Source organism: Phyllostomus hastatus, unplaced genomic scaffold (assembly GCF_019186645.2).
Source record: "Phyllostomus hastatus isolate PE091 unplaced genomic scaffold, TTU_PhHast_1.1 phas_contig_80, whole genome shotgun sequence".
Lineage (NCBI taxonomy): Eukaryota > Metazoa > Chordata > Mammalia > Chiroptera > Phyllostomidae > Phyllostomus > Phyllostomus hastatus.
The window spans coordinates 20,054,765-20,079,167 of NW_025333960.1; the positions used below are offsets into that span (position 1 = coordinate 20,054,765).

The 24,403-nt window shown below is 37.9% G+C and overlaps 1 protein-coding gene across 1 annotated transcript; it reads left to right on the forward strand.

Moving 5' to 3' along the window:
• The first annotated feature begins 2,075 nt into the window (after window positions 1–2,075).
• RIOK3 (RIO kinase 3) lies at window positions 2,076–21,639 on the forward strand. The gene is made up of 13 exons (XM_045850247.1): window positions 2,076–2,332; window positions 7,560–7,675; window positions 8,279–8,424; window positions 8,518–8,625; window positions 8,817–8,926; window positions 10,368–10,511; window positions 11,116–11,243; window positions 16,032–16,229; window positions 17,427–17,586; window positions 19,175–19,255; window positions 19,344–19,433; window positions 20,247–20,354; window positions 21,326–21,639. The coding sequence occupies exons 1-13, from the start codon at window positions 2,270–2,272 to the stop codon at window positions 21,431–21,433; spliced, it is 1,560 nt and encodes a 519-aa protein (XP_045706203.1). The 5' UTR covers window positions 2,076–2,269; the 3' UTR covers window positions 21,434–21,639.
• Window positions 21,640–24,403: the final 2,764 nt, after the last annotated feature.

Here is a 24,403-nt window from a genome sequence, read left to right on the forward strand (position 1 = left end):
CCTGGATTCATGCCGTCTTGCTTTTGTGTCATCCTGGCTCCAGAGTCGAAGGTTAGCAAATCTCCTGGAGCTAGGATGCCTGAAGGTTGGAGTCTGTATCTTTTGAAATTAGCTCCTAGGATTCTCATACAAATAAGCTGTTCATGTACAAGCTACATATTAGTCAGAGTCTGCATTTACAGAAACAATGTCAAAAGGATGGTGAGGAGGGTTACAATTTCTCACTGTTATAGGTGGATCTGACCTCTTCCTCCTTTACATTCCCATGTGTTGCTATCAGAGCATTTTTAACACTTAAGTGTATTTGGTTTATGAGGTGTCAGTCCTCAAGGTCCATGAGACATGTTTTTATCCATATTCATCACTCCAATGTTAGGCACTTAAGAAAGCACTCAATAAAATTTGCTAAATAAATGAATATCCAGATTTTTAGTTCTGCATTTAACTTCTTGTCCTTTCCTGGTGTGTCTCCCTAATGGAGATGTATTTGGCACATTTTTGTTAGGCACTGAACTTCACCTCTTCTTCCTGATCTGCTCTTTTCCGTTCAATCTTTTTCTTTAGAAATTCTAGGCTCATTTAGTTGGAGGCTCCAAGTACAAATTGCCAGTTTTAAAAAGAGTCACAGAGGTGTAAAGTACAGCATAGGGAATGTAGTCAGTAATATTGTAATAACTATATATGGTGTCAGATGGGCACTAGAGATATCAGGGGAATCACTTTGAAAGGTAAACAAATGTCTAATCACTATTTTGTACAACTGTAATATGATATTGTATGTCAACTGCAATTGAAAGATAAATTTAAAAATATGTATGGCGAAAAAACACCCCCACAAAACAAAAAAAATAATAAAAGGCTCCAATAACATCTCTTGGTTGATCTTTCCTGTTTCTAATTCAGAAGTGAGAGTCCATTTAACTTCTGGTTACAACCATTTGTCCTCAATTATTTATATCTTTGAACACTGATTGCAATCCTTTAAACACTGAAAGAGAATACAATTCCCACACAGTCACAAATATAGACAACATTTGCCAAGCTTAAGTCTGTATGTATCCTATTGTATAGCTGTAGTTTTGCCTTAGTTTAGTTTTGAGTTTTGGGAAGATTCAGAACATGATCTGGAATTGGAAGGATTGTGTGCTAATGAAAATCACCAAGGTCAGTATACTAGGGATCTCAAGCGTGGGATCCTGGCTCAGAACTGCAGTTTAGGTAGAAGTTATTGAGTACTTATTTGTAGAATGTCCGAATAGTTGGCATACATACAGTATAGAAAGCCAGTCTCCAGACCCAGACTGCTTCGGTTCACTACTTATTTGCTGTATGGCTTGGAGCAAATTACCCACCTTGTGCTTCAACTTCATTATCGGTAAAAAGGGATGAACGATAGCCTTTACCTCTCAGGATTATTTTGGGGACTGACGAGTTAGTACAGTACTTTGAGCAGTGATTGAATATGTAAGTGAAATGTAATGCTTAGATACTATTAACCACTCACTTTATGAGAACCTCTCTACAAAATACCGAAAATCAAAAATTTTATTAGGCAGTCCTATTTATGCTCTATGTTATATAACGCATTTTACAAATTTCCACATTCTACGCCCCACCTCCCAAGGACAAAGTGCAGGGACAAAGTGCAGGGACAAAGTCCGATCGTCTTCCTCAGTCTCCCTCCGCTCTCGAAACCTACTACTTCCTGTCTCCGTTTCCATTGCAGTTTATAATTGATTTGGGAAAAAATGAGAGAACGTAGGAACTTCCTTTGCATGTTTATTTATAGTTCACGCGGTCCAACTCAGATAGCTACAGCTAGCGGATGTCTCACCCAGCCGAGGAGAGCGGAAGGGAAGACTGCGCGCGGTCTGCGACCGGCTTTGCCGGAGAAGTAACCACACCCAGCCTCTACCCAGCCCAACACGGTCCACCAGGACTAGCTGCCTGGAACCCCAAGCCCTGAGCCCAGAGTCCCGAGCAGCAGCCGGAAGTGCAACCTCCGGAAACGGGCAGAGGTAACTTAAGGCGGAGCCCAAGGCGGTAGCCAATTGGAAGTGACGGTCATAGCAGAGAAGGCGGAACAGAAAACGCTTAGTTCCGGACGCGGCGGCAGCCGCCGCCATCTGTCACCTCAACTCCGGCTCCGGCTCCGGCTCCGGCCCGAGCCCCCAGTCGCCCCTGCCCGGCCTCCTATCTCCTCGGCGGAGGCTGCTTCCCGGTCCCGTCATCTCTCTGCTCTGTTCTCGTCACTGGCTTCTTTCCCCACATGGATCTGGTCGGAGTGTCATCCCCTGAACCAGGGCCGGCAGCGGCCTGGGGATCCAGCAAGGTGAGGGAGGGTCGGGGCAAATGCATCTACGGTGGTCATCTGGGCTGGTTCTGTCGGAGAGCCCGGAGAGGATGGCAGATGCCTAGGCTGTCCGGCAGGCGACTCGGAAGTCTGGGTGAAACCCCGGCGACCCCAGGAAGGGGGGACGGGCGGCAGGGCCGCCGGGGTAGGGGTAGGAGAGGCGGGGAGTGGGGGGGCCCGGGCTGCCAGAGACTTAGGGTCTCTCTAGGTCGGCTCCCTTGCTGTTTGCAACTCCATAGCGTATTTGTGGGCAGGACTCGTTCGGGGAGACCGTGACGTTTGCGGGAAAGCAAGCACTGACTTGTTTTGGACGGGCCGAGTGAGTCAGCCCAATAACACAGGAAGCCGGACCGGCGACAGCTGTTGGCTTCACTTGACAAGTATGGTTATCCTGTTTAGGCAATTTCTTGTTTTTCAAGTAGTGAAAGATAAATGCGGGAGCGCCTCCTCTCCACCCAGGCTAATAGTGAGGTGCCCTCGACACACTGTAAAACGGTTATGAATTCTTGTCAGCCTGGGGCTGTTAACATTTAAGCTTTCTCCTGCAATGGCTAACTCTTACGTTTATTTCATATTTCACATTTGGTTTCTGGATTTCAGTCTGCTCCTTTTCATGATACTTTCACTAGAGGGATGAAAAGACTTATGCGTTTTATTGAGGGATTGCTTGAAAATAAGAGTGCTTCAATTGAGATTTTGTGTTCTTCACATTAAAGTTGTGAAGGAATCCGACTTTTTTAGCTTCATAATTGTTCTTTAAAAGCTAACACAGAACACGTTTTTTTTTTTTTTTCGTGTAAAAGGTCATTTGTTAATCTTATTGGATCTTCAGGCCAGATCTTAACAGGAAAAGGGGGAAATAATTAGCTACCAAGTAAAGGAAAATTAATTCTATGAAAGTTCTCATACAACTGTAGGGAGAATCTAAGGTATTCCATTGGCAATTGTGGTTACATCTACATGTTATTTTGTGTATTTTTTCTATTAAAGCCGTATTTTCAAGTCCAAGATCAGTAGACTTAAAAGGATGACGTCAGTAGACAGTAATTAATATAAATGTTACATGTTAAATTCCTCCACTTAAGAACCTACAATAACTTGTGAAAATGCCAGATGAAATGCATTTTACTCAGGTTACCTAACCTCAGAACAAATTTTACTTACAAAACTAATTCAATAATAAAACGCTTGATATTAGTCATATTTTCATTTAAGTATACATCATCAAATTTTATTTTTATCATTCAACAACAAAAAACTCCTAGGTTTATTGATGTTCTATTGGGAAGATAGCATTTTGCAGGCAAAAGAATTACGAAGATGCTGCAAGTTTTATTTAATCCTTTCTTTCTCTAACTTTTTGGAAGATCAAAGTGATTATAGAAGCATACATGGAGGAGGTGAAGTTTTGAGGACGGTCTTGAAAAATGCAAAGGATAAAGGCCAGCGATTTCCAAGACTTTTCAGTCAGAACTTGACATTCTCAAAAAGTCATTGAGGACTTCAGGGAGCTTTTGTTTATATTGTTATTGCTATTTGTAACATCAGAAATGAAAACTGTGTCTAAAATTTAAAGTTAAAAAATACTTTAGTGTTGTTTTATAGGCCCAGATAACACTTTCCAGAGACTCTTGTCCTGAGAAGTAAAATTACCCACTCAAATATTCTGTCTAGATTGTATCTTCTAGCTGCACGGGTTGATGAGGAACCTTCCTGTGGGTTATCATTCTCTTGATTTGCGTCAAGTTGAGGACTGGATTTTTATGTGCCCCCTTCGTATTTGCTGTTTTTTCTTTTCCTTGATTCTTTCCCCATAGTTGTCTGTAGTACAAGCTTTAAAAAAGAAAAGTGGGTTGGCAGCTAGGGATGCATCTTTAGGAGCTGGAAGGAAAAGGGGACTATTTCCCTCTAGTCTGCAGCCAGCCAGGTCTGGGAGAATATGGCAGTAGAGAAGAACTCCAAGGAGGAGAGTTCCGTGGTGGCAGTTTCCCAGAGGCAAGGAAAACGTGGTGTCTCAGGGTTCTTGAGCAAAAGGGGAAGAATGAATCAGAGAGCTGGTTATAGGCTTGATGTCATTTAGAGCAGAGTAACTAACTGAAAAGGATTGTGTGGGGTTTCCAGTCCTGATGCAATGGCGAGTTTATGTTGATGAAGGGAATAGTGGGAAGTGATGTTGGACAGCAAAGATAGAGATTATCTTTTAAGGTTTATTACTATTTTAACATGTAATAAAGTTTCTGTGATTACAAAGAGTGTCTGATTTACTGAAGAGAGTTGCAAGGTGATGACAGAGGATTCCCCTACATAAACTCTGTGGCATCCATTCCTAGGAGCAGCCTTGGTGAATTTTCTAAGCCCAGCCTTGGGGTGGTAAACCCCTTGTGCCTGTGGTGGGTTGTCCCCCACAGCTTGACAAGTTTTATGGAGGGCTTTTGACTGCTGGTTTGAAGAGTTTGGATGTCATCAAAGTATGGGAGCTGGCAGCCTTTCGAAGTGTTTAATTATTTACCCTCACCCAAGGGAGGTGTCCCAACTGAGCTGGTCAGCAGAGGTACAGGGAAGTCCAGCTCTAGGGTCTAAGGGTCTGAGGGGCGCGAACTGTGGGATTGGGCAGGGTGTCTTGTTGCCCGCTGAGCTCTCTGTTTCCCTTTTTGATTCAGTTTATTTTGGAAGTAAGTAAATTTGTGTCTCAAAATTATAGTTATTCCCTATCATTTTTGCCTATGCTAAGGAATTATCAGTTAATTTTACACATTAGTGGAATTAAGTGACCTTGGTAAAAGGCTAGAAACACATGAAGTGGGTAGGCAAAGGGGCGAACTTCAGGGTGGAAAAGGGACTTTAGTAGGGGTGTAGAAAGGCACCAGACCTCTACAGGCTAGGCACAACGTGACAGTTTCATGAAATACCTACAGTGTCTCTTTCCTTTTGGCATACATTCAGTAAGTGCTTGAATGCCTCTTTATGTCTGAAGCTCTATGCTGGGCTCTGAGAATGAGAAGACCCTGCCTTTCAGGAGGCTAGTGCTGTATTGTGGTTGATATGGTTACTCCAATCCTGTGACAGCAGGACTGGTCTTGCTTGAACAGTACACAATGGTATGGAAACACAAAGGAAAGGATAGAAATTGAGCCTTAAGGAAGAGGTGTAATTTAATTGGGGGAAATAGATGAGGAAGAAGAGTATCGAGAGAAGAGCATCCATGAAGGTGAAAGTATGCCATGTTTGGCATGTAATTGTACTGCTTGAACATAGGGTAATGAGGGTTTTTGGGACTGGAAACTTAAATTAGGTCAAGTTGTGAAGGGCATTTATTGTTGAAGAATTTGGATTTTAGGCTGCAGGCAGTACAGCACTTTGCTTCTTAAATCCCGAGCCAAGATGATTAGGGAAGCAGTACAGCAAAATTCTAAGAGCAGTCTCTTAAGTCCTACTGTCTTGGTTCAAATCTTAGCACTTCTATCTACACAAAAAATTTCTGTCTCAGTTTCTAAATCTGTGAAATAGGGATGATATTGCAACTGCTCAATTATTGTGTGACTTAAGTAATCTATGTAAGTTTTGTGTATTTAGCCAAATGACTCAAATATAGTGAGTTATTGTTTTTTATTTTACTATTAGTTATTGTAATATGTGATTGGCAATTCTAAGTTAGAGAATATAGTCATTTGCCCTTTGGAACCTGGATTTTGAAACCGATTAGACCGAGCATTTATTTCTAGGCAGCTTTATGTCTTTTACCTAGAGCATGTAGGAGGAAGTCAGCAGAGTCTTGTGGTGAAAAGATTAGCTGTATTCTCCAGATTACAGAGAGCTTCAAGATTCTAGACCTCAAAATCCTCACCAGGAGAGTGCTCAGTTGCTGATAAGATCTGAGCGAATGAAGTCACACCAGGCCTTGCGGAAGTCTTCCTGTTATTTCCAGGTCAATCTGCAGTAGGCTAGTTCAGGTGTGTGCTGGAAACTGGGTGTGTCTCCTCACTGTCTCAGTGAGTCTCAATTAAACCTGGTTCTGGTTCACTTAGGGATATTTGTCATTTATCACACTTACCACTCTAACAGCCTGAACCAAGTAAATTCCTGAACCTCAAGTGCTCTGGAACCTGAACTAGGGTCTCTTGCCTAGCTGTCTCTCAAAGTCTCACCAACAAGCCCTTAGTCCAGCTAGAGAGCCATTACTGGCTAACCGTGATTAAACAGTTTTGTTTGGCTAAAACAATATCATATACTGTATTCTAAAGTAGGCACTTGGTGGTAGTTAAGGAATGAATTTGGACTTTATATGAAAGGCAGTGGGAAACATTAGAACAATGAAAGAGCTTTAAGTTAGGAATTTGGGCCATTCAAATCTGCACTTTAGAAAAACCATTGTGTTATGGAATGCTGACTGGAAACAAGCAGGACTGGAAGCAGAGAGATTAGTTAGGAGGCTCTTATAAGTAGTTTGGTGATGGAAGGGTGATACCTTGGGGTAGAATCTTGGAAGGGCTTGGAGCTGGGCAAGTTCACCAGAGATTTAGACATCTTATTCAATGTTGATGACCCTAATCACTAGACTAGCAAATGTAATCATTTGCTGCTGCCAAGTAAAGCTTTCTCCCTCAAAAATTAAGAATTTTTTTGTATTTCAAGAGAGCCAAGATATTGATATCATCAAGGAAGGCTGACTGGATAGCCACCTAAGAAGAGTTTCACAAAATATCACTTTGCTGTAGCTTTTTTATATTGACATTTTTGTTTTAGCATGTCTTGAGAGAGACTGACACATACATTTTACATGTAAAGACTTACTTTGTACATTAGAATGTGGTATAACTTCTGAGTGGGCTTTGAATTGTGCCAGTTGGTTTAGTCTATTCCTATTAAGAGAATCTTCTTTGGAAGCTAAATTATAGACAGAAGGTTGCTTGGGGAATCATGGAATTGGAACAAAGGGCATTTCATTACATGAACTCATTGACTAGTGGGGTGATGTGATAACTTGATACTTCCCTTCAACTAAAAGGACACACTTATCAAACAAGCTAGAAAGTGCTTTGGATTGTTTTAGTTTACACTTACCCTTGGTTAGATTTGAGCTGGGAGGTATTTTTACTTTGGGGTGATTTAACAGGTTTGATTCTCAAAAGATAACCTTATTTCTAAGTTTGGAAGATATTTTAATTTCAGTATTATGAATTGAATTGTCTTTTTTTTTTTTCAATAGTGTCCATGGGCTACCCCTCAAAATACAATATCTTGTTCTTTGGCTGATGTAATGAGTGAACAGTTGGCTAAAGAGTTGCAGTTAGAAGAAGAAGCCTCCACTTTTCCTAAAGTTGCGTAAGTAAAATTCACAAAGAATCTAGTTTGTCTAGCAGCTTATTATAACAAAGTTTTAGGATTTGATTAGTGATTGTCATCACAAATGATTAAGAAATACATTTATCAAAGCAGTGCAGTAGTAAGAGCACCATACTGGGAGTCTACTGATTGAGTTTTGGTCTTAATTCTGTGATCAGTTTTCCGTGTTATGGTGGGCAAACCTTTCTGTTTCTTTGTGTTTTAGTTATTGCAACAGTCAAACCAGATGGTCTCCAAATTATCAAATAATGTTTTAAACAGATGTCTGTAGGTTATCTTTTTGTATAGATGTTATCTCTCCTTTGATTAGAACACAGAAGAAATGAATTCTGGGTCATAGTGTGGATTTTAGTTAGACTCTTCAGCTTTCTCTCGCAGCTTTCTTAACCCTAGTTGGTGCTCTCACAGATTCTGTCGTTAATCAGAGGGCAGCTGGGCAGGAGAAAGTGCTTTGGTAAAGTTTTTTCCATTGTTTCTTTAGTACAAATTTTAATAGTGAAAAAGCACATCCTACTTTCATCATTGGTAGCATCTGTTTCCATAAGCACAGTATATTAGTTTATATTGCCTTATTTTGAATAGTGTTGCTGAAGGACCATTTATTACTGGAGAAAACACTGATACTTCCAGCGACCTAATGCTGGCTCAGATGCTACAGATGGAATTTGACAGAGAATATGATGCACAGCTTAGGCGTGAAGAAAAAAAATTCAATGGAGATAGCAAAGGTACTATGACCTTATTGTGACAACTGCATTGGGTGGTACAAAATGCTTGTAAAGTGCTCCTAAATAAGTCTTCATCTGTTTTTGCCTTTTAAGTTTCAATTTCCTTTGAAAATTATCGAAAAGTACATCCTTATGAAGACAGTGATAGCTCTGAAGATGAGGTTGATTGGCAGGATACTCGCGATGATCCCTATAGACCAGGTATCAATGCTTTTTTTTTTATGGGAACATAGGAAGACTAAGTTTTCCAACGAATCCTTATATTTTATATTTATCTTTGGGTCACGTTTGGTAATTTACTATTAGATTTAGTTATCTCTTCAGACAGTATTGAATTCAGCAATTTAGTCTTTGCTATTTTTACATACTCGATTTGTCTTGATTGCCTTCAGCAAAACCAGTTCCTACTCCCAAAAAGGGTTTTACTGGAAAAGGAAAAGACATCACCACCAAACATGATGAAGTAGTGTGTGGGAGAAAGAATACAGCCAGAATGGAAAATGTAAGTTACAGAAAGGGTTATCTCTGAATTGAGAGTTATATTATAATAAGTTAAAAACATGGGATTCTGAAGACAGTATCTTAAATTTTTAAAAATATCCTTTGTCCTTTCTAAAGATGTTTTAGATGATAATATGGCAATGTCATGAAAACTTTTAGCCAATAATGAGAATATAATGTACCACAGAATAAAATTCTATAATATTAAGAAAAATAGTTTGATTTATATTGATTCTAAAATTAAGAGATTGTTCTCAGGAAAGTAACATTTATTTTTTAGCATATTACTTTTCATAAAATAGTACCCCTACCCAATAATGGATAACAGTGGTGATTGGGGGATAGGTATGGGAGACAGAAATACTTTCTACTATATCCCCTTTTATACTTTAAAAATGTTTTTATCTTGTGTCTGAACTACCCCTGAAAAATCAGAAATAAAGTGTAATTTAAAAAAATAGAAAAAGGAAAAAATAGCATTTGTTCTCCTTCATAAGTATTTTGGTTAATATAAAACATTTATTTAGACTTGAGCCCTGACTGGTGTGGCTCAGTGGATTGAGTACAGACCTGCAAACCAAAGGGTTGCTAGTTTGATTCCCAGTCAGGGCTCATGCCTGGGTTATAGGCCAGGTCCCCAGTAGGGGCATGTGAGAGGCAACCACACATTGATGTTTCTCCCCCTCTCTTTCTTCCTCCCTTCTCTTCTATCTAAAAATAAATAAATTGAACAAAAAACATGTAAACTTGAGAATATAAATACTTGTTAACTAAACACATTATTACATTCTAGAAAGTCTAGATCTGACTCTAGAACAACCCTTTCCAATAGAACAGCTGTGACAGTAGAAATGTTTTCTATTTTCTGTCTATGCTATCTAATATTTTAGCCATATTTGACAATTGAAATATAACTGAGGAACTGAATTATTTATTTTATAATACTTTAATTAATTTGACTTTAAATATCCTCATGTGGCTAGTGGCTATTATGTTGAACAGTGCAGCTCTAGAACATAATTGTCCTAGAGTGGGCATAGCTTGCTATACAAACCCACTCCTCAGAAAGAATTAATTATGAAAGTATATTTCTTTGGTAAGATTTGGTGTAGTCTGCAAAATATAATGCCCTTTGTCTTACGTAAAGCAAGGTACAAAGCTTATGCTGAAATGCCTTAGTTTTTAGATGTGATTCTGTGCACAGAAGAGAATAAACGTCTTCCTTTTGGTTACAGTTTCTTAAATAGCCTTGATCTCATTCCTGTTGAATTTATTAAGGAGTCATTTTATCTTTTTTTTCTGTAATATCTATGGGTTCTGCTTTCATAGCCTGATGATTTATTATTGAGTAGGAAACCTGTTTCAAGTAAAGACTGATCTCATTTTTTGTTTTTACTGGCCCCATTTTAAAATATTCAGATGCTAATTCTTCATTTTGTCAGTTTGCACCTGGGTTTCAGGTAGGAGATGGAATTGGAATGGATTTAAAACTGTCAAACCATGTTTTCAATGCTTTAAAACAACATGCCTACTCAGAAGAACGTCGAAGTGCCCGCCTCCATGAGAAAAAGGAACATTCTACTGCAGTAAGTAATCTTACATCTTTTTCTCTTTGATATTTCTGTCATGAGATTAGTTTTCCAAATCAAAGATGTAACTAAAACCCAAGTAGCTTTGCTTTTTAGACTTTTCAGATTTAATGTAATGGTTATTAATTACTCATTTAAAACTAATATTTCAGTGGTCATAATTTGAACTGTATAGTTTACATTGCATATTGAATGTTCTAAGATTTTAAAGAAATTATGGCATATTAATTTGGAAGTCTCAATATTTTACATTAATGAAGATAATGGCTAATATCTTGAGAGCAAAGTAATTTTTAAACTTTTAGAAAAACAAACTATGAGTAAGTATACTGGTAAAGCTGTTTAAACTTTGGGTATAAAATAAGATTTTGACTAAGCTAATGCTGGACTTTTAATGATTCTTTTAGATACTCATTTCCAAGGACATTAGAGTTAAAGTTACAGGAATGAGTTGTATCTTGACACTACTCTTAAGAGCCTATTATAAGTAAATAATAAAGTAAAGGTTTTAAAAGTATATGTTTTGAATGTTTAATATTAGAAATGGCTCAGAAAATTTTATGTGGTGAACATTTTTATTTATAGTGCTTATCTCTTGCAGGAAAAAGCAGTTGATCCTAAAACACGTTTACTTATGTATAAAATGGTCAACTCTGGGATGTTGGAGACAATCACTGGCTGCATTAGTACAGGGAAGGAATCTGTTGTCTTTCATGCATATGGAGGGAGGTAAATGAACAAAATACAATACCATCATGTTAACAAAAGCTTAGCCCCTTCTCCCCAATATGAACGGATTTACACAAAATCAAAGTTAATGCTGCATGGAAAGCAGATTAATTTGAAAAGTGTTACTGTGGAAAATCTAGACAGCATAAGAATGTAGAAAGAAAAACAATCATTTTAATCCCACCCTCTGGAGGTAACCATTAATTTTGTGTAGACTCCTTTAATCTTTTTTCTATGCATATGTTAATACTTTCTACTTTATTGTAATCATACTATATCATACAGGCAGCTGTAAGTTTTAGAGCAAAATCTGAATCTGGGTTTGTCCCAAAACCCAAGTTTTTCTACTGTGGGGCCTTTTGGTACCAGGTCTAAGGAAACATGCGTAGATCAGCCATTGATTCCTCCCCTTATATCGCCGATCCTTACTTTTAGAAATACTGGTTTTAAATAAAGCTTACATTATTTAAGAAAACATCTTTTAGAGATCTAATGCTATTTATTTATTTTTAATTTAATCTTAGTTAATTTACTATTTTTTTCTTACTCGTAACTTGAAGGCTATTATTATTTTGTATTATTTTCTGTTGCCATTTAACCCTCTTATCCCTCCTCCGCCCACAGTCACCACACTGTTGTCCTTGTCCATGAGTCTTTTTACCTTTTTTCTTGATCCCTTCACCCTCTAAACACTCCTGCATAGTTGCTCTCTGGGAGTCTATCTCGATTTTGCTTGTTAGTTCAGTTTGTTCATTAGAGTCTACATATCAGTGAGAGATGTTATACTGTTTGGATCTTACCCATTTCACTGTTGTTACCAGGGTTTGGTGAATAAAGAACTGCATGAGGAAGAAGAACACTTTTAAAAGTAGAGCCTGTTTAGAGAACATGTCAGGAATATGAAATCATCTGATTACTTACCATTGAAGTCACAGTAAAGCTTACTAGAAAAAGAAAAGGATTGCCCTGGCTGGCGTAGCTCAGTGGATTGAGCACAGGCTGCGAACCAAAGTATCGCAGGTTCGATTCCCAGTCAGGGCACATGCCTGGGTTGCAGGCCATGGCCCCCAGCAACCGCACATTGATGTTTCTCTCTCTCTCTCTTTTTCTCCCTCCCTTCCCTGTCTAAAAATAACTAAATAAAATCTTTTAAAAAAAGGATTAAAAATGATTGTTAGGATAAAATAGTTCAACATTTTTCCAGCTATGTGATATGGAGCAAGTTACTTAACCTCATTTGTAAATTGACCCTTGCCTCATAGGATTTTTGTGGGGATAAATGAGGTCGGTCATATTGATATTACTTGGTATGTTAATCTTAATAAACATTTATTCTTCCTTACTTTAAGCTTTGTTGCCCTCTTTCCAAATTTAATTCGAGGGTTCTCTAAGACCAGGCAGATATAACTGAATGGCACAAATTATTTAAAATGAAAAGATTACTCATGGTAGAAATTAAAACTTTACAGAAAGGATTAAAATGGAAAGTAGCCTTCATCTTAACCAACTCTTGCCCACAGATCTTTTTTTTTTAAAGAGCCACTATTAACAATTCTAACGCTAGTGTTCCAGAAATTTTTATGCGTATATCCCTATTTTGTTTATATAAAAGAGATTATACTCTATGTTCAGAGTCTTGCTTTCTCAGTAATATATCTTAGATCCTTCTATATTACTGGCTTACATCACCCCATTTTTATGGTAGTGCATTCTATTGTGTGAATATATAGGAGTATCATTGTACATTTACCTTGATATGCTTTTGCCAATATATCCTTAAGCTAAATTCCTAACAATGAAATTGATGGGGCAAAGACAATATGCACTTTTTGTTCCTTTTTGTTAATAGTGGAAGGCCTCATTGAATGGAAAGTACTAGATTTGCTCACTATTTGGGCCTCTGAACTGGCTATGTAGCAAGCAGTGTTTCTTGATCTCTTTTATTTATTAAAAACTAAAAAAAATTGTATATCGTACCAAGGCTACATAACAAATTAACAGAGGCCTAGCAGCTTAAAAACAACACCCATGGATTATACAGAAAATTATATATGGAATTTTAAAAATAGATGCTTATATATGTGGATGCTTGTGATATGGATCTTTTTTAAAAGGCTAGGAAGAGGCTGTTCATGATGGTGATTGCCTGTGAAGAGGTGGAATAACGAATGAAACTACCTGGGGTAGTAACTGAAGGGAACTTCAGTTTTATTTATAATGTTTAATTCTTTAAAAAAAAATTAAAGGGCTGAGAATGGAGAATTGAAGCTTAGGCAGTGAGATTTAGAAGATACGTGTTCAGAGGTAATAGGATATAAAACCATATAAGCAAACCAGAAGTTGATAAGGAGGACCTTAAAAACTAGGCAGAGAGAAGTGTTAATTTTAAGAAACCGGGAAGTCTTTTAGTAGGAGAATGACAAGATGAAGATTGTAAATTGGGATCTGTCCTAGAGACCTTCCAAGTAAGGAATCTCTTCAGTGGTGTTTCTGATAGGGCTTCATCTCTCTTATGGCTGAACTATAGTCCAGTGACAGCCTATCAGCTCGAAATCCAAAGATGTATATAACATCTTTAAATTATGGGGAATTTCTTTTCTTGATAGAATCTCTAATCTGTCTCCCTGAAAACTGACTCATCAATTCACCAAGTATTTGTGGGGCTAGCGTGTGCCAAGTACTCTTCCAGGAACTGGGGATACAGCAGTGAATGGTACAAGGAAGGTCTCTGCTCTCATAGAATGTGCTTCCTCCCCACCCCAACACCCTTCCAAGACACTAATAAATAACAAAAAAATATCAGATAGGTACTGTGGTAGTTAAAATAGAGTGATGTCTTAGTGACTGGTTGACTACTTTTTATTAGTAGGACAGTGAAGGCTTCTCTGATGGTGACATTTAAACTAAGATTTGAATGACATCTAGGATACAGTATAAAGATCAGGTGGAAGAACATTCTAGAGGACAGCTAGTGCTTATACCTTAAGACAGGTATAAGCTTGGTACCTTTGAGAAACTGTAGGAAAGCCAGTGCTCTGGAGCATAGTGTGTGAAGGAGAGCGAGGAGCTGGAGAAGTAAGCAGAGGTTAGACTCTGAGGCCAGGACAAGGAGCCTGCTCTTTATTTAAGTGTAGTGTGAACCAGAGTGGTGATATGTGTTTTGTTTTCAAAATATTACTTAGACTGCTATGTGGAAAGCGAATTATAGCAGGGCAAGAGAAGAAACAGTACAATCAGTTAAAGTTATCGTAATAGTTTAAATGAGAGATAACAGTGGTTTGAACTAAGGAGGTGGTAGTGAAAATGAAGACAAGGAGACCATTTGTATGTGTTTTGAAAGTACGAGTCAATAATATGTGCTGATGGATTGGATGTGGGGTACAGAAGGATAGATTCTTGGCTGGAAGAGCCAGGTGGTGCCACTTACTGAGGCAAGAGTCAGGGAGGGTAGGTTTAAGGTGCAGTTATCAAGAATTTTGTTTTGGATATGTTAACTTGGAGATTCCTGCTAGATGTCCAAGTGGTGTCAAGTAGGGATTATGTAAATTGGCCTGAAGTTCTAGAGAAAGTCAGAACTGAGGACAGAAATGTAGGAGTTATCCATATAGAGAGGTTATTTAAGGCCATGGGGCTAAATGAAATTTCCCTGGAAGGAGAAGGCAGTTACTTAGAACCAGTTGGAGTACTGGAGATCATCTGCGGCTGACTGGAGCCAGAGGAGTCAGCAGGGAAAATACGGTTCAGAAGGAGGGGGGGTTGGGAGTTTGAGTCAGATTCTGCCTTCTGGAAATACAGTTCCTTTCCTTTCCAGCTTAATACTCCTTCAGATATTTAAAGCTAAATATTGTTGTCTCTTCCCCCATCCTCCATGTCATTCCACGGCCACCACCATGATTCAAACTTGTTCAGTGGCTCACATTGCATTAGCAGGCTAAGCAGGCCCCACACCTCTCTCTGCTCCTGCTCCCTGTGGTCCTGACGTTGTCATTGACTTGCTGTCATGAAGTATGTCAAGCCCTTGGTGATTCCTGCTACCTTTGGGAATACATCCAGGCTTCTCACCCAGGCCGTCAGGGCTCCCTACAAACCTGCCTCCATCCTGTTCCTTTGGCTCTAACTTCTGCAATTTCTTCTCTTCAGCCAAGTCTTAACTGTAGTGTTTGCTTCTCAGACAGGTCCTGTAGTTTCCTACCTCTCCTGTTGTTAACACTGTGACTGCACCTGTTCATATTCTACCCATTGTCTTGGTTCTGTTTCAGATGTCACCTGTGCCATGAGGCCTTTCCTAGCCTTTCCAACCAAAGGGACCTGTCTATTCATATACTTCCCCTTTATTCTACCCTGGCCCTCCTTGCGTACTCACAGGGCAGGGACCCCTTCACTCCTTTCACTGCTAGCAGTTAAAGAGACAATTTTAAAAAACTGTTCTGTTTTGTTGCTTTTATTGAATTTTGCCCCTGAACCATCCCAGGTAGGCTGTAGCCTATTTGAAAATATGTATGTCTTCATTGTTCCTTGAGCTTGATTCCATAGTCATTAAGCGAAGATTATATTATGGATTGTTGAAAACTGATTGACAGTTTATTTGAAAGTGTGTTTGATTTAAAAAACCAGAACCTAAGGTTATATTAATACTCAAAACTTGAAAGCTAAAAAAATAACCAAAAACAAGACTTGTCATTCTCAGAGGAGATAAATCTACTCATATATCACAGAATCTTTATTTGAAATTGTTTTCCTTGTGACCTGGCAACTTATATTGACTTAATTTTTTTTTCTTCCATTTAGCATGGAAGATGAAAAGGAATGTAGTAAACTTATACCTACAGAATGTGCCATCAAGGTGTTTAAAACAACCCTTAATGAGTTTAAGAATCGTGACAAATATATTAAAGATGACTTCAGGTTTAAAGATCGCTTCAGTAAACTAAATCCACGCAAGATCATCCGAATGTGGGCAGAAAAAGAAATGCACAATCTCACAAGGTAAAGAAAATCATTGTGCTAGAAGCAATCTTGAGTGATTATCTGTTTGTGCTAGGCCTGTTAGCCAAGCAAAAAATCTATGCTTTCTTTTAAATTCATTTGTAGAAATTATGGGAGGCCTTGAAATGCTAGTGTTTGATAAGGCTTTCTATAAGGAACATCTTTATGCATATAAGTATGAATTTATATTTTTAGGATAAATAAGCCATTTTATTTTCTTGGTAAAGTTACAGGGAAATAAAGTCATTTTCTGCCTAAGATAATTTGTCGTATATCTAAGTGCTATCTTTTATCATCCTCCAATTAGGCTTATTATAAATAATGATTTCCCTTTTTTTGTTTCAGAAATGTTTTTTACATGTAATGTTTGTCAGTTTAGTGGGGGTAGAATCTTACCAGTCAAATTGCATTTTGCTTTCATTTGTTTCTGAATTGTGTAAGCAGAATTTATCAAGGAATTTGTTTTATTAACCAAGTAACTGAGTAATAATCTTACTCATTAAAAAACCTTCCCATATCTTAATCTTATTAAAAGCTTAATTTTAGTTTATTTTTTTCTAAAGATGTTTGCTTTCTGATGTAATATCTATATTTATTAGTAGCAAAATTCTTCTACTTAGTAGGTCTTCTACGTATAGAATAATTTCCTAAGAGGTCTTGCTGGCCCCTTCTATTCTTTTCTGTACTACTGAGATCTCACCTCAGCCTTTCTGAAAAATTTTCAATGGCCCCTATAGTCTTTGGTGTCAAGTTCAAAGTCCTTTTGTGATGTAGAGCCTACCTGTTACTGTAGCCTTTTCACCCATATTGCCCTTCCTTCTATTTAGGATCCACCTGTGTTGATTTATATACATTCCTCAAATGTATATAATGTACTCTCGAATGCCTACATGCATTTCCACAAGCTGCTTCCAACCTTAGAGTATCATTTCCCCACCCTGTCTTAACCTGGCTAATTCCCAGTTGCCCAGTTTTTCTAAGCCTTTCTTGATATTCCCCACCTCTGCCAGTTCATGCACCAGCCTGCACTGTAATCATCTCCTCACCTGTCTGTTGTTCCCACCATCCCATTTGCATTCCTGCTGCTCCAAGGTAGAATGTGCCAGATCATTGCAGGCCTTTGTTAGATGTTTTCTGAAGAAGTGAAACATTCTCTCCTTCTGATCTTTACATTATGGATAATTTCTTTCTGTATAGAATGCAGAAAGCTGGGATTCCTTGTCCAGAAGTTGTGCTACTCAAGAAACACATTTTAGTTATGTCTTTTATTGGCCATGATCAAGTTCCAGCCCCCAAACTGAAAGAAGTAAAGCTCAGTAGTGAAGAAATGAAAGAAGCCTACTATCAAACCCTTCGTGTAAGTTGTGCTTTTGAAAGCATTCACACCAACTTTTACAAATATTTCCTCTAAACTTTAAAAACATTTCCTAAAATAAAATAGTACTGCTTTATGGTGATATAATAAGAACAAAGTGATGTTTGTGAAGGAATGTTAACTTTGAATCAGAGTTGTTGCTATACCACTTTGTGTGTGTCTTGTGTCATTTTAGAAAAATAAACCTAGGAAGCAAGTGAAGGCTCAGTTGTTAGCATCAGTTACATAGGAGCATGACACTATTATTGAAAAAGCTTAAATAAAATTTGACATTACTGCATTTAGCAGTTATAGTGCCTAATTGATTTTTATGTTTTCTTGAATGATATTGCTCTGTGAAGGATTTATCTTTCTTCTTGGGAAATTCAGGGGAAGCACATTTGGACTCATTGTGGGAAAGTTCAGCTGAAAACCTAAGATGGTAGGGAGTGGTTTCTCCATCTGTGCAGGTGTTAGAGTTGGAAGGCATATGTCAGGAATCATGAGGAAGCCATTTATGCTCTAGGACAGCTACTGAGTTAAATCTGAGGTCTTTGTAGCTTAAGAAAATGCTCCCAATATTATTGTAACTTTTCTGTATTGTTTTAATTGATAGTGGAGAAACATGCTTTTTAAACAGTCTCTGCATGGAGCTTTCATGTCATTCAGCAGTTATGAATACAGAAGTGTTATACAAGTTCATTTTTAAAATGTTTATTGATTTTGGAGAGGGAAGGGAGTGACAGGAGAGAAATATCAGTGCAGTGTGAGGAGAAGCAGATCGATTGGTTGCCTCCCATATGCATCCCAACCAGGGATGGAACCTGCAACCCACATATGTGCTGTGAGTGGGAATCAAACTTCCAACCTTTAGGTGTATGGGACGATGCTCCAGCCAACTGAGCCACCCATTCAGGGCACAAATGAACCTTTTAAAATACAGCTAGGGAGATAATCCAACTTTCTTTGCCTCCTATGGGACAACATTCAAAGGAAAATCAAATTACTTTTATAGCTTCTTTTTTGGTGGTGGAGTGGCTGGGAAAGAGATGCAGTCGTAATGTACTTTTTCTGTTGGATTATATTAAGGCTGGGAAACAAACATTCACACTGACAGCTACTATAAGGCTAGGGCTCACCATCCATAATGAATATGTAATACCAATATCTTTTTCCTCCTATGTCTGGCAGGGACTACTTTTTAACCTTGGAATTATATATATCCCATAGAGGTTTCAATGTGCCATTTGCCCTTTTATGAAGGGTAAGCCTAGTCTCCTGATTAGTGACCATATACACCTGGCTGCTTAGTCCTGTAGAATCTAGGTCTGCCCCTTGGCCTCCAGATCTCATTGTTATCACAGGGAGAAGGAATTTGAGTGTCACACATTGATCCCCTCCATTATCTCACTCTTTTACCACTCTCTCTATCTTGAACAAAACCTGGTCCTAGGCTATACAAAGAGGAAGTAAGCTCTTTAACCTAGTCTTGATTCTCTGGATACTGTTGGTTAGCATAGACATTTTAGTTGTACTGGTAACTTAAGAGTTGTCTCTTCATTTCCTAAATGTCTGCCTCCCCTCCTCACAGTTGATGCAGCAGTTATATAATGAGTGCACACTCGTACATGCCGACCTCAGTGAATACAACATGCTGTGGCATGCTGGGAAGGTAAGGAGCATATTTTGTTAATGTTCAGATTAAATGACTTGATGTAAATTACTGAAAGTTAACCACTGCATGCTCTGTATTTAAATAGGTTTGGTTGATCGATGTCAGTCAGTCTGTAGAACCTACCCATCCACATGGCCTGGAGTTCTTGTTCCGTGACTGTAGGAATGTCTCACAGGTAGGCATGCAAGATATTCTTAGAAATTGAAGGAAGGATTTGGTTACTGGCTGCCTTCAAGATAAAGATACAAAGATCAATTTGTCACATGTTATTTTTAGCAAGAATTTGATTTTATGTCTCACATTTGGGCCATTGAATTAAATTTCCAATAAAGTAGTTTTTATCTTGGCTCCAAACATTTAAATAGTCCAGTAGACATTATATGCACAGTGCTTAAAGAGAAACTGCATGTAGGAAGCCTGCATGCTTACTGTCATTGTTATTACCATTAAAAAGCACAGTAGTCTTACTGGTACAGTGTCTGACCAGTGTTCTTTGAGGCAGAGTAAACACATTAGGAAAGGTAAAACTTAGTAATCACAGAGTTGGGTGGTTTGCTGTTTCCAAAAGAAACAAATTGTTACCAACAGATTTTAGATAGTAATTGTCTTTCTGAATGATAGAGTAACTTCATACTGGAACTAACTTCTGTGCCTTTTTGACAGTTTAAACTCATGGGATTTAGTGAATATTTTGAGTCTACACATTGAAAGTATGCCAACAATTTTATAAACCACTCATTTTTATAGCGTTAGAAGGTGCAAACTTAATCCAGCTGTAGACTGTGACAAACGTAACTCAGAAGACAGTTGTGGATGTGTAGGAGAGGACAAAGAACAAGTAGAACCTGAGCATAGTTGAACTTGAAGTAGGAAAACTTGTGGTTTAAAAGTTGTGGGAGGAATTCAGTGGTCTTACAAGTTACTGTTCCTTCTTTTTACAATACCTTGCTAATATCACTTACTGACTTTCTTATATTTCTTTTACTAGTTTTTCCAGAAAGGGGGAGTAAAGGAAGCCCTTAGTGAACGAGAACTCTTCAATGCTGTTTCAGGTTTAAATATCTCAGCAGATAATGAAGCCGATTTCTTAGCTGAGGTAAGCTTAGCTGTTCTTCTCCTTGCTGGTAATAGAGTACTAAATATTGTAAATAACTGAAACCCAGAGCTAATTTTATCCTTCTCTCCCCTCAGAAACAAAATTAATTTGAGATTGTTCTTTTCTTGAGATATTTTCGGTCCTTTCCCGGCTTAAACCTTAAGATAGATATAGCAAAACACTTCTTTGAGGAGTTCACAGTTTGGTTGAGATAGACAAATAACACATTTCCAGTACACTGTATTTCTCCCATTTTATGAAGTTAACTATTGAACATTCTGGGTGATATAAAAATTGGTAACATGTGGTCCCTGCTTATAACTGAACATAGAAAATTCCTAGTGGCCATTATTAGAAATAGCCAGTTATTATAACATGGATCTATAGAACCATAAAAAAATCTCCCTCCAGAGAAAATATCTTAAAATTGAACAAAAACTAAAAAGTGAAACAGCAGCCAATTATTCAACAATATACCAAAGCACAGAACAATTACAGAATCTGTTGCAGAACTCCCCCGTATGACTTGAATTTGGCAAGCTGTAGTCTAAGGCTAGAAGAGAAATACTAGAAAAGTGGTAAATCTAGCTTCTAGCTTCTAGCTCAGTACAGTTGTTCAGTCACAGGAGTTACCATTGTTGAATGAATGCTGGAAAATCCTTTCTTCTGTTCCCTGGAAGCTTTATAGAGTACACAGTAAGACATGCCAATTGCTAGCTTGATAAAGATAACTAAATATTCACCCTGGTGATATATTCAAGTAAGAACCATACTTGTATGTGTCGTGCTGTAATATATGTATGTGACACACTGTAATGTGTGCCACATACTGTAATTCTAATTCAAGGCCAGCATCATTAGGAGTGACCTTGTTTTAAGAGAGTAAGCATACTGGCTCAATCTAAAGTATAATTTCTATGAAATAGTATTTTGACAAATGGATTCCATTTTAAATGATTTTAATTTTGTAGATAGAAGCTTTGGAGAAAATGAATGAAGATCATGTTCAGAAGAATGGAAGGAAAGCGGCTTCATTTCTGAAAGACGATGGAGGTCCGTCAGTCCCACATGATGAATAGCAGTACCAGCATCCACTGCTTCCAGTGTTAGCACAGCGGTGATCTCTGGCTACCAATGCCAAATGCAGTTACGGGTGCCTGGAAAATACCAAAACGTGAGGAGGCGTGTACAATGGTGCTCTGTGCTTTTTTCCCCTTGTAACCCATATGCCAGAGTGTGGAATTTTTAGCTCGGCATCAAGAGAATAAAATGTCACTACCTCTCATCTTATGAATCTTACATACCTTATGAACAGGATAATATAATTCTTTAACAGGTACAGGTTATTTGGTTGAAATCAACCTGATTTTACAGAATTCATGATATAAAATGTTTTGATGAGAATTTTTAAAACTTAGGTAGTATTTCCAAATATGGGAGGAAAGGACAGATGTGTTTACAAGGGAGGCTTTTATTACAACATACTTGCTCTGATCACCTCCCTGCTTTGTGTTTCATCATTCCTCAGTTAGCCGGCCTGAAATTAGCCCTTCTCAGTTCTTTTTCCAGAGTGTGACCATGATTCTAAAGGAAAGTGTCTTATTTTAGTAGGTGTTGTCCATGGAAATCTGGTTTCAGAATGGTTGATGGAAAGATATAAGCAAAATACTTTTTATGGGTACATCATAAATATAAACTGAATTCTTCTTTCCCATAGTCATATCCAAGAAAAGGCATCGTAAGTTTCTGAAAGATAAATATATAAGATCTTAACCATCCAAATTTTTAAAATTAAACTTTTAGCATTTCCACATTTAGGTTGAAATGGATAGAATATAACTCATGGTATGGTTGCTCTGCATTTATAATGAAAATGTAAATTACCTGGAAGGGCAAAATATAAGGTTTAACCTTGTTTGACATATTTTAATGAAGCCAATGACACAAAGTTCAGTTTACATTTCACTCAAGCTACATACTTACTGATTTATTTTGAGAGAAATATAGCAAGCTAATTAGAAATATTTCATAGTCAAATGATGAACACTAGCTTTGAAACAAGTTGGGTACCAAATTAACCAACTAATTTATACTATCTGACCTCACTCTTAATAATTTTTAGTACTGGCTGGATGCCACTTCTTAAATAAAGCAAGCACTGTACTAGAAAAGTACATTGGCTCTGTTAGGATTGAAATTCATTAACTATGATGTAATCATTCCTCCTATTAATTTCAGATTGGAACCACTGGAGACCCAATCTGGTAACAGAAAGTAAAAATGTAAACATTATTTACACTTGAAAGCTTCTCCTTTAACATTATTTAAAAATGCCAAATATGTTTTTTCTAGAAAAATATTTATTTTTGTTTCTGTTGTATAACTTTCACTGCATTTTAGAGAAGTGTGATTTGGGGTAGATACTTAAATTACATTTCTGAAATGTCTACTACTCCAAAACAAAGATTTCAATGACTGGTGATTATTGGCTTTACAGAAATTTCATAGATCTAATTTTTAAAAACCATTAACCATTTAAAAAGTTTTTTGTTTTCTGACATACTCTATTTGTCTAAGAGCAGCAAACCATTGCTGTGTGGCATTCTTGGAGTGTGCTGTGAACACACTTTTTAAGAAATTAAAAATGAAGAGATCATTTTAGAATTGGTTCTTTGTGTGGTTTCTTCCTGTTCTTGTATTAACTGATGTCCTGGCACCAAGTTGCTCCTTCTGCATAAAATTAAGCAGTGCCATTTTAAGCAGTTTTCTCCCCTCAACTTCTCTTACTTAGATTTCACTTTCAAATGACCATCTTAACATTACAAATAAGTTTTTTCCCTTCCTATAGGCTGGAGAGTAAATTTTCCACATAGTGGAAAAAATAAAGTGGAAAACGGTTTGCTAAAGAATAAATACATTCCCTGGCCAGGTAGCTCAGTTGGTTAGAGCGTTGTCACAATACACCAAGGTTGCAGGTTTGATCCCTGGTCAGAGCACATACAATAATCAACTAATGAATGCATAAATAAGTGGAACCCAAATTGATGTTTCTTTCTCTTTCTAAAAAAAATTTTTTTTAAAGTAAATAATAAGCCTGGCTGGCGTAGCTCAGTGGATTGAGCTTGGGCTGTGAACCAAAGTGTCGCAGGTTTGATTCCCAGTCAGGGCACATGCCTGGGTTGCAGGCCACGGCCCCCAGCAACCACACATTGATGTTTCTCTCTCTCTCTCTCTTTCTACCTCTCTTCCCTCTCTAGGAATAAATGAATAAAATCTTTAAAAAAAAAAAGTAAGTAATAAATACAAAGGGGGAAGACACAAAATATGGATATGTTCATTGATTTTGAGAGGGAGAGGAAGATGGGGAGGAGGGAGAGAGACATCAGTTGGTTACCTCCTGACACACTCTGACTGGGGATTGAACCAACAACCTAGGCATGTGCCCAGACCAGGAATCGAATCCACAACCTTTTGGTGTAGGGGACGATGTTCCAGCCAACTGAGCCACCTGGCAGGGGCTGCTTCACTTTAATGAAAGTGAGTAACAAAGTAAGTTAGCAAAATAGGGATGATTCTAGGAAATTCTTATCTCAGCGAGATAATTTATTATCAGCCTCCTCTTTATAAAGTGATTTACAAAACTAAGCCACGCATGCTCATTTGAATTAAATATTACAAAAATTCAGAAATGCTAAGCGAAAGTCCTTTGTATTCTAAAAACCACTGTTTATAGTGTGGTGTACATCCCTGCCATTTCTCCCCCCTCATCATATGTTACTCTGTCTTTCTTTTCTTTCATCCTCACCTGAGAACATGCTTACTGATTTTAGAGAGAGGGCAAGGGAGGGAGAGACATCAATGTGAGACAGAAACATTGGTTAGTTGCCTCTTGTACATACCTGACTGGGGACTGAACGCACAACTTAGCCATATCCCCTGACTGGGAATCGAACCCACAACCTTTTGGTTCTCCAACCAACCGAGCTGCACTAGCCAGGGCTGTTATTCTCTTTAAAAAAAAAAACAAAAAAACAAACCATCTTTGAGCA

Coding starts and splice junctions, on each gene's coding strand:
- RIOK3 (XM_045850247.1), top strand. CDS start 2,270: ATGGATCTGGTCGGAGTGTCATCCCCTGAACCAGGGCCGGCAGCGGCC. Junction 7,676..8,278: donor TCCACTTTTCCTAAAGTTGC/GTAAGTAAAATT, acceptor TATTTTGAATAG/TGTTGCTGAAGGACCATTTA. Junction 19,256..19,343: donor TGCTGTGGCATGCTGGGAAG/GTAAGGAGCATA, acceptor GTATTTAAATAG/GTTTGGTTGATCGATGTCAG.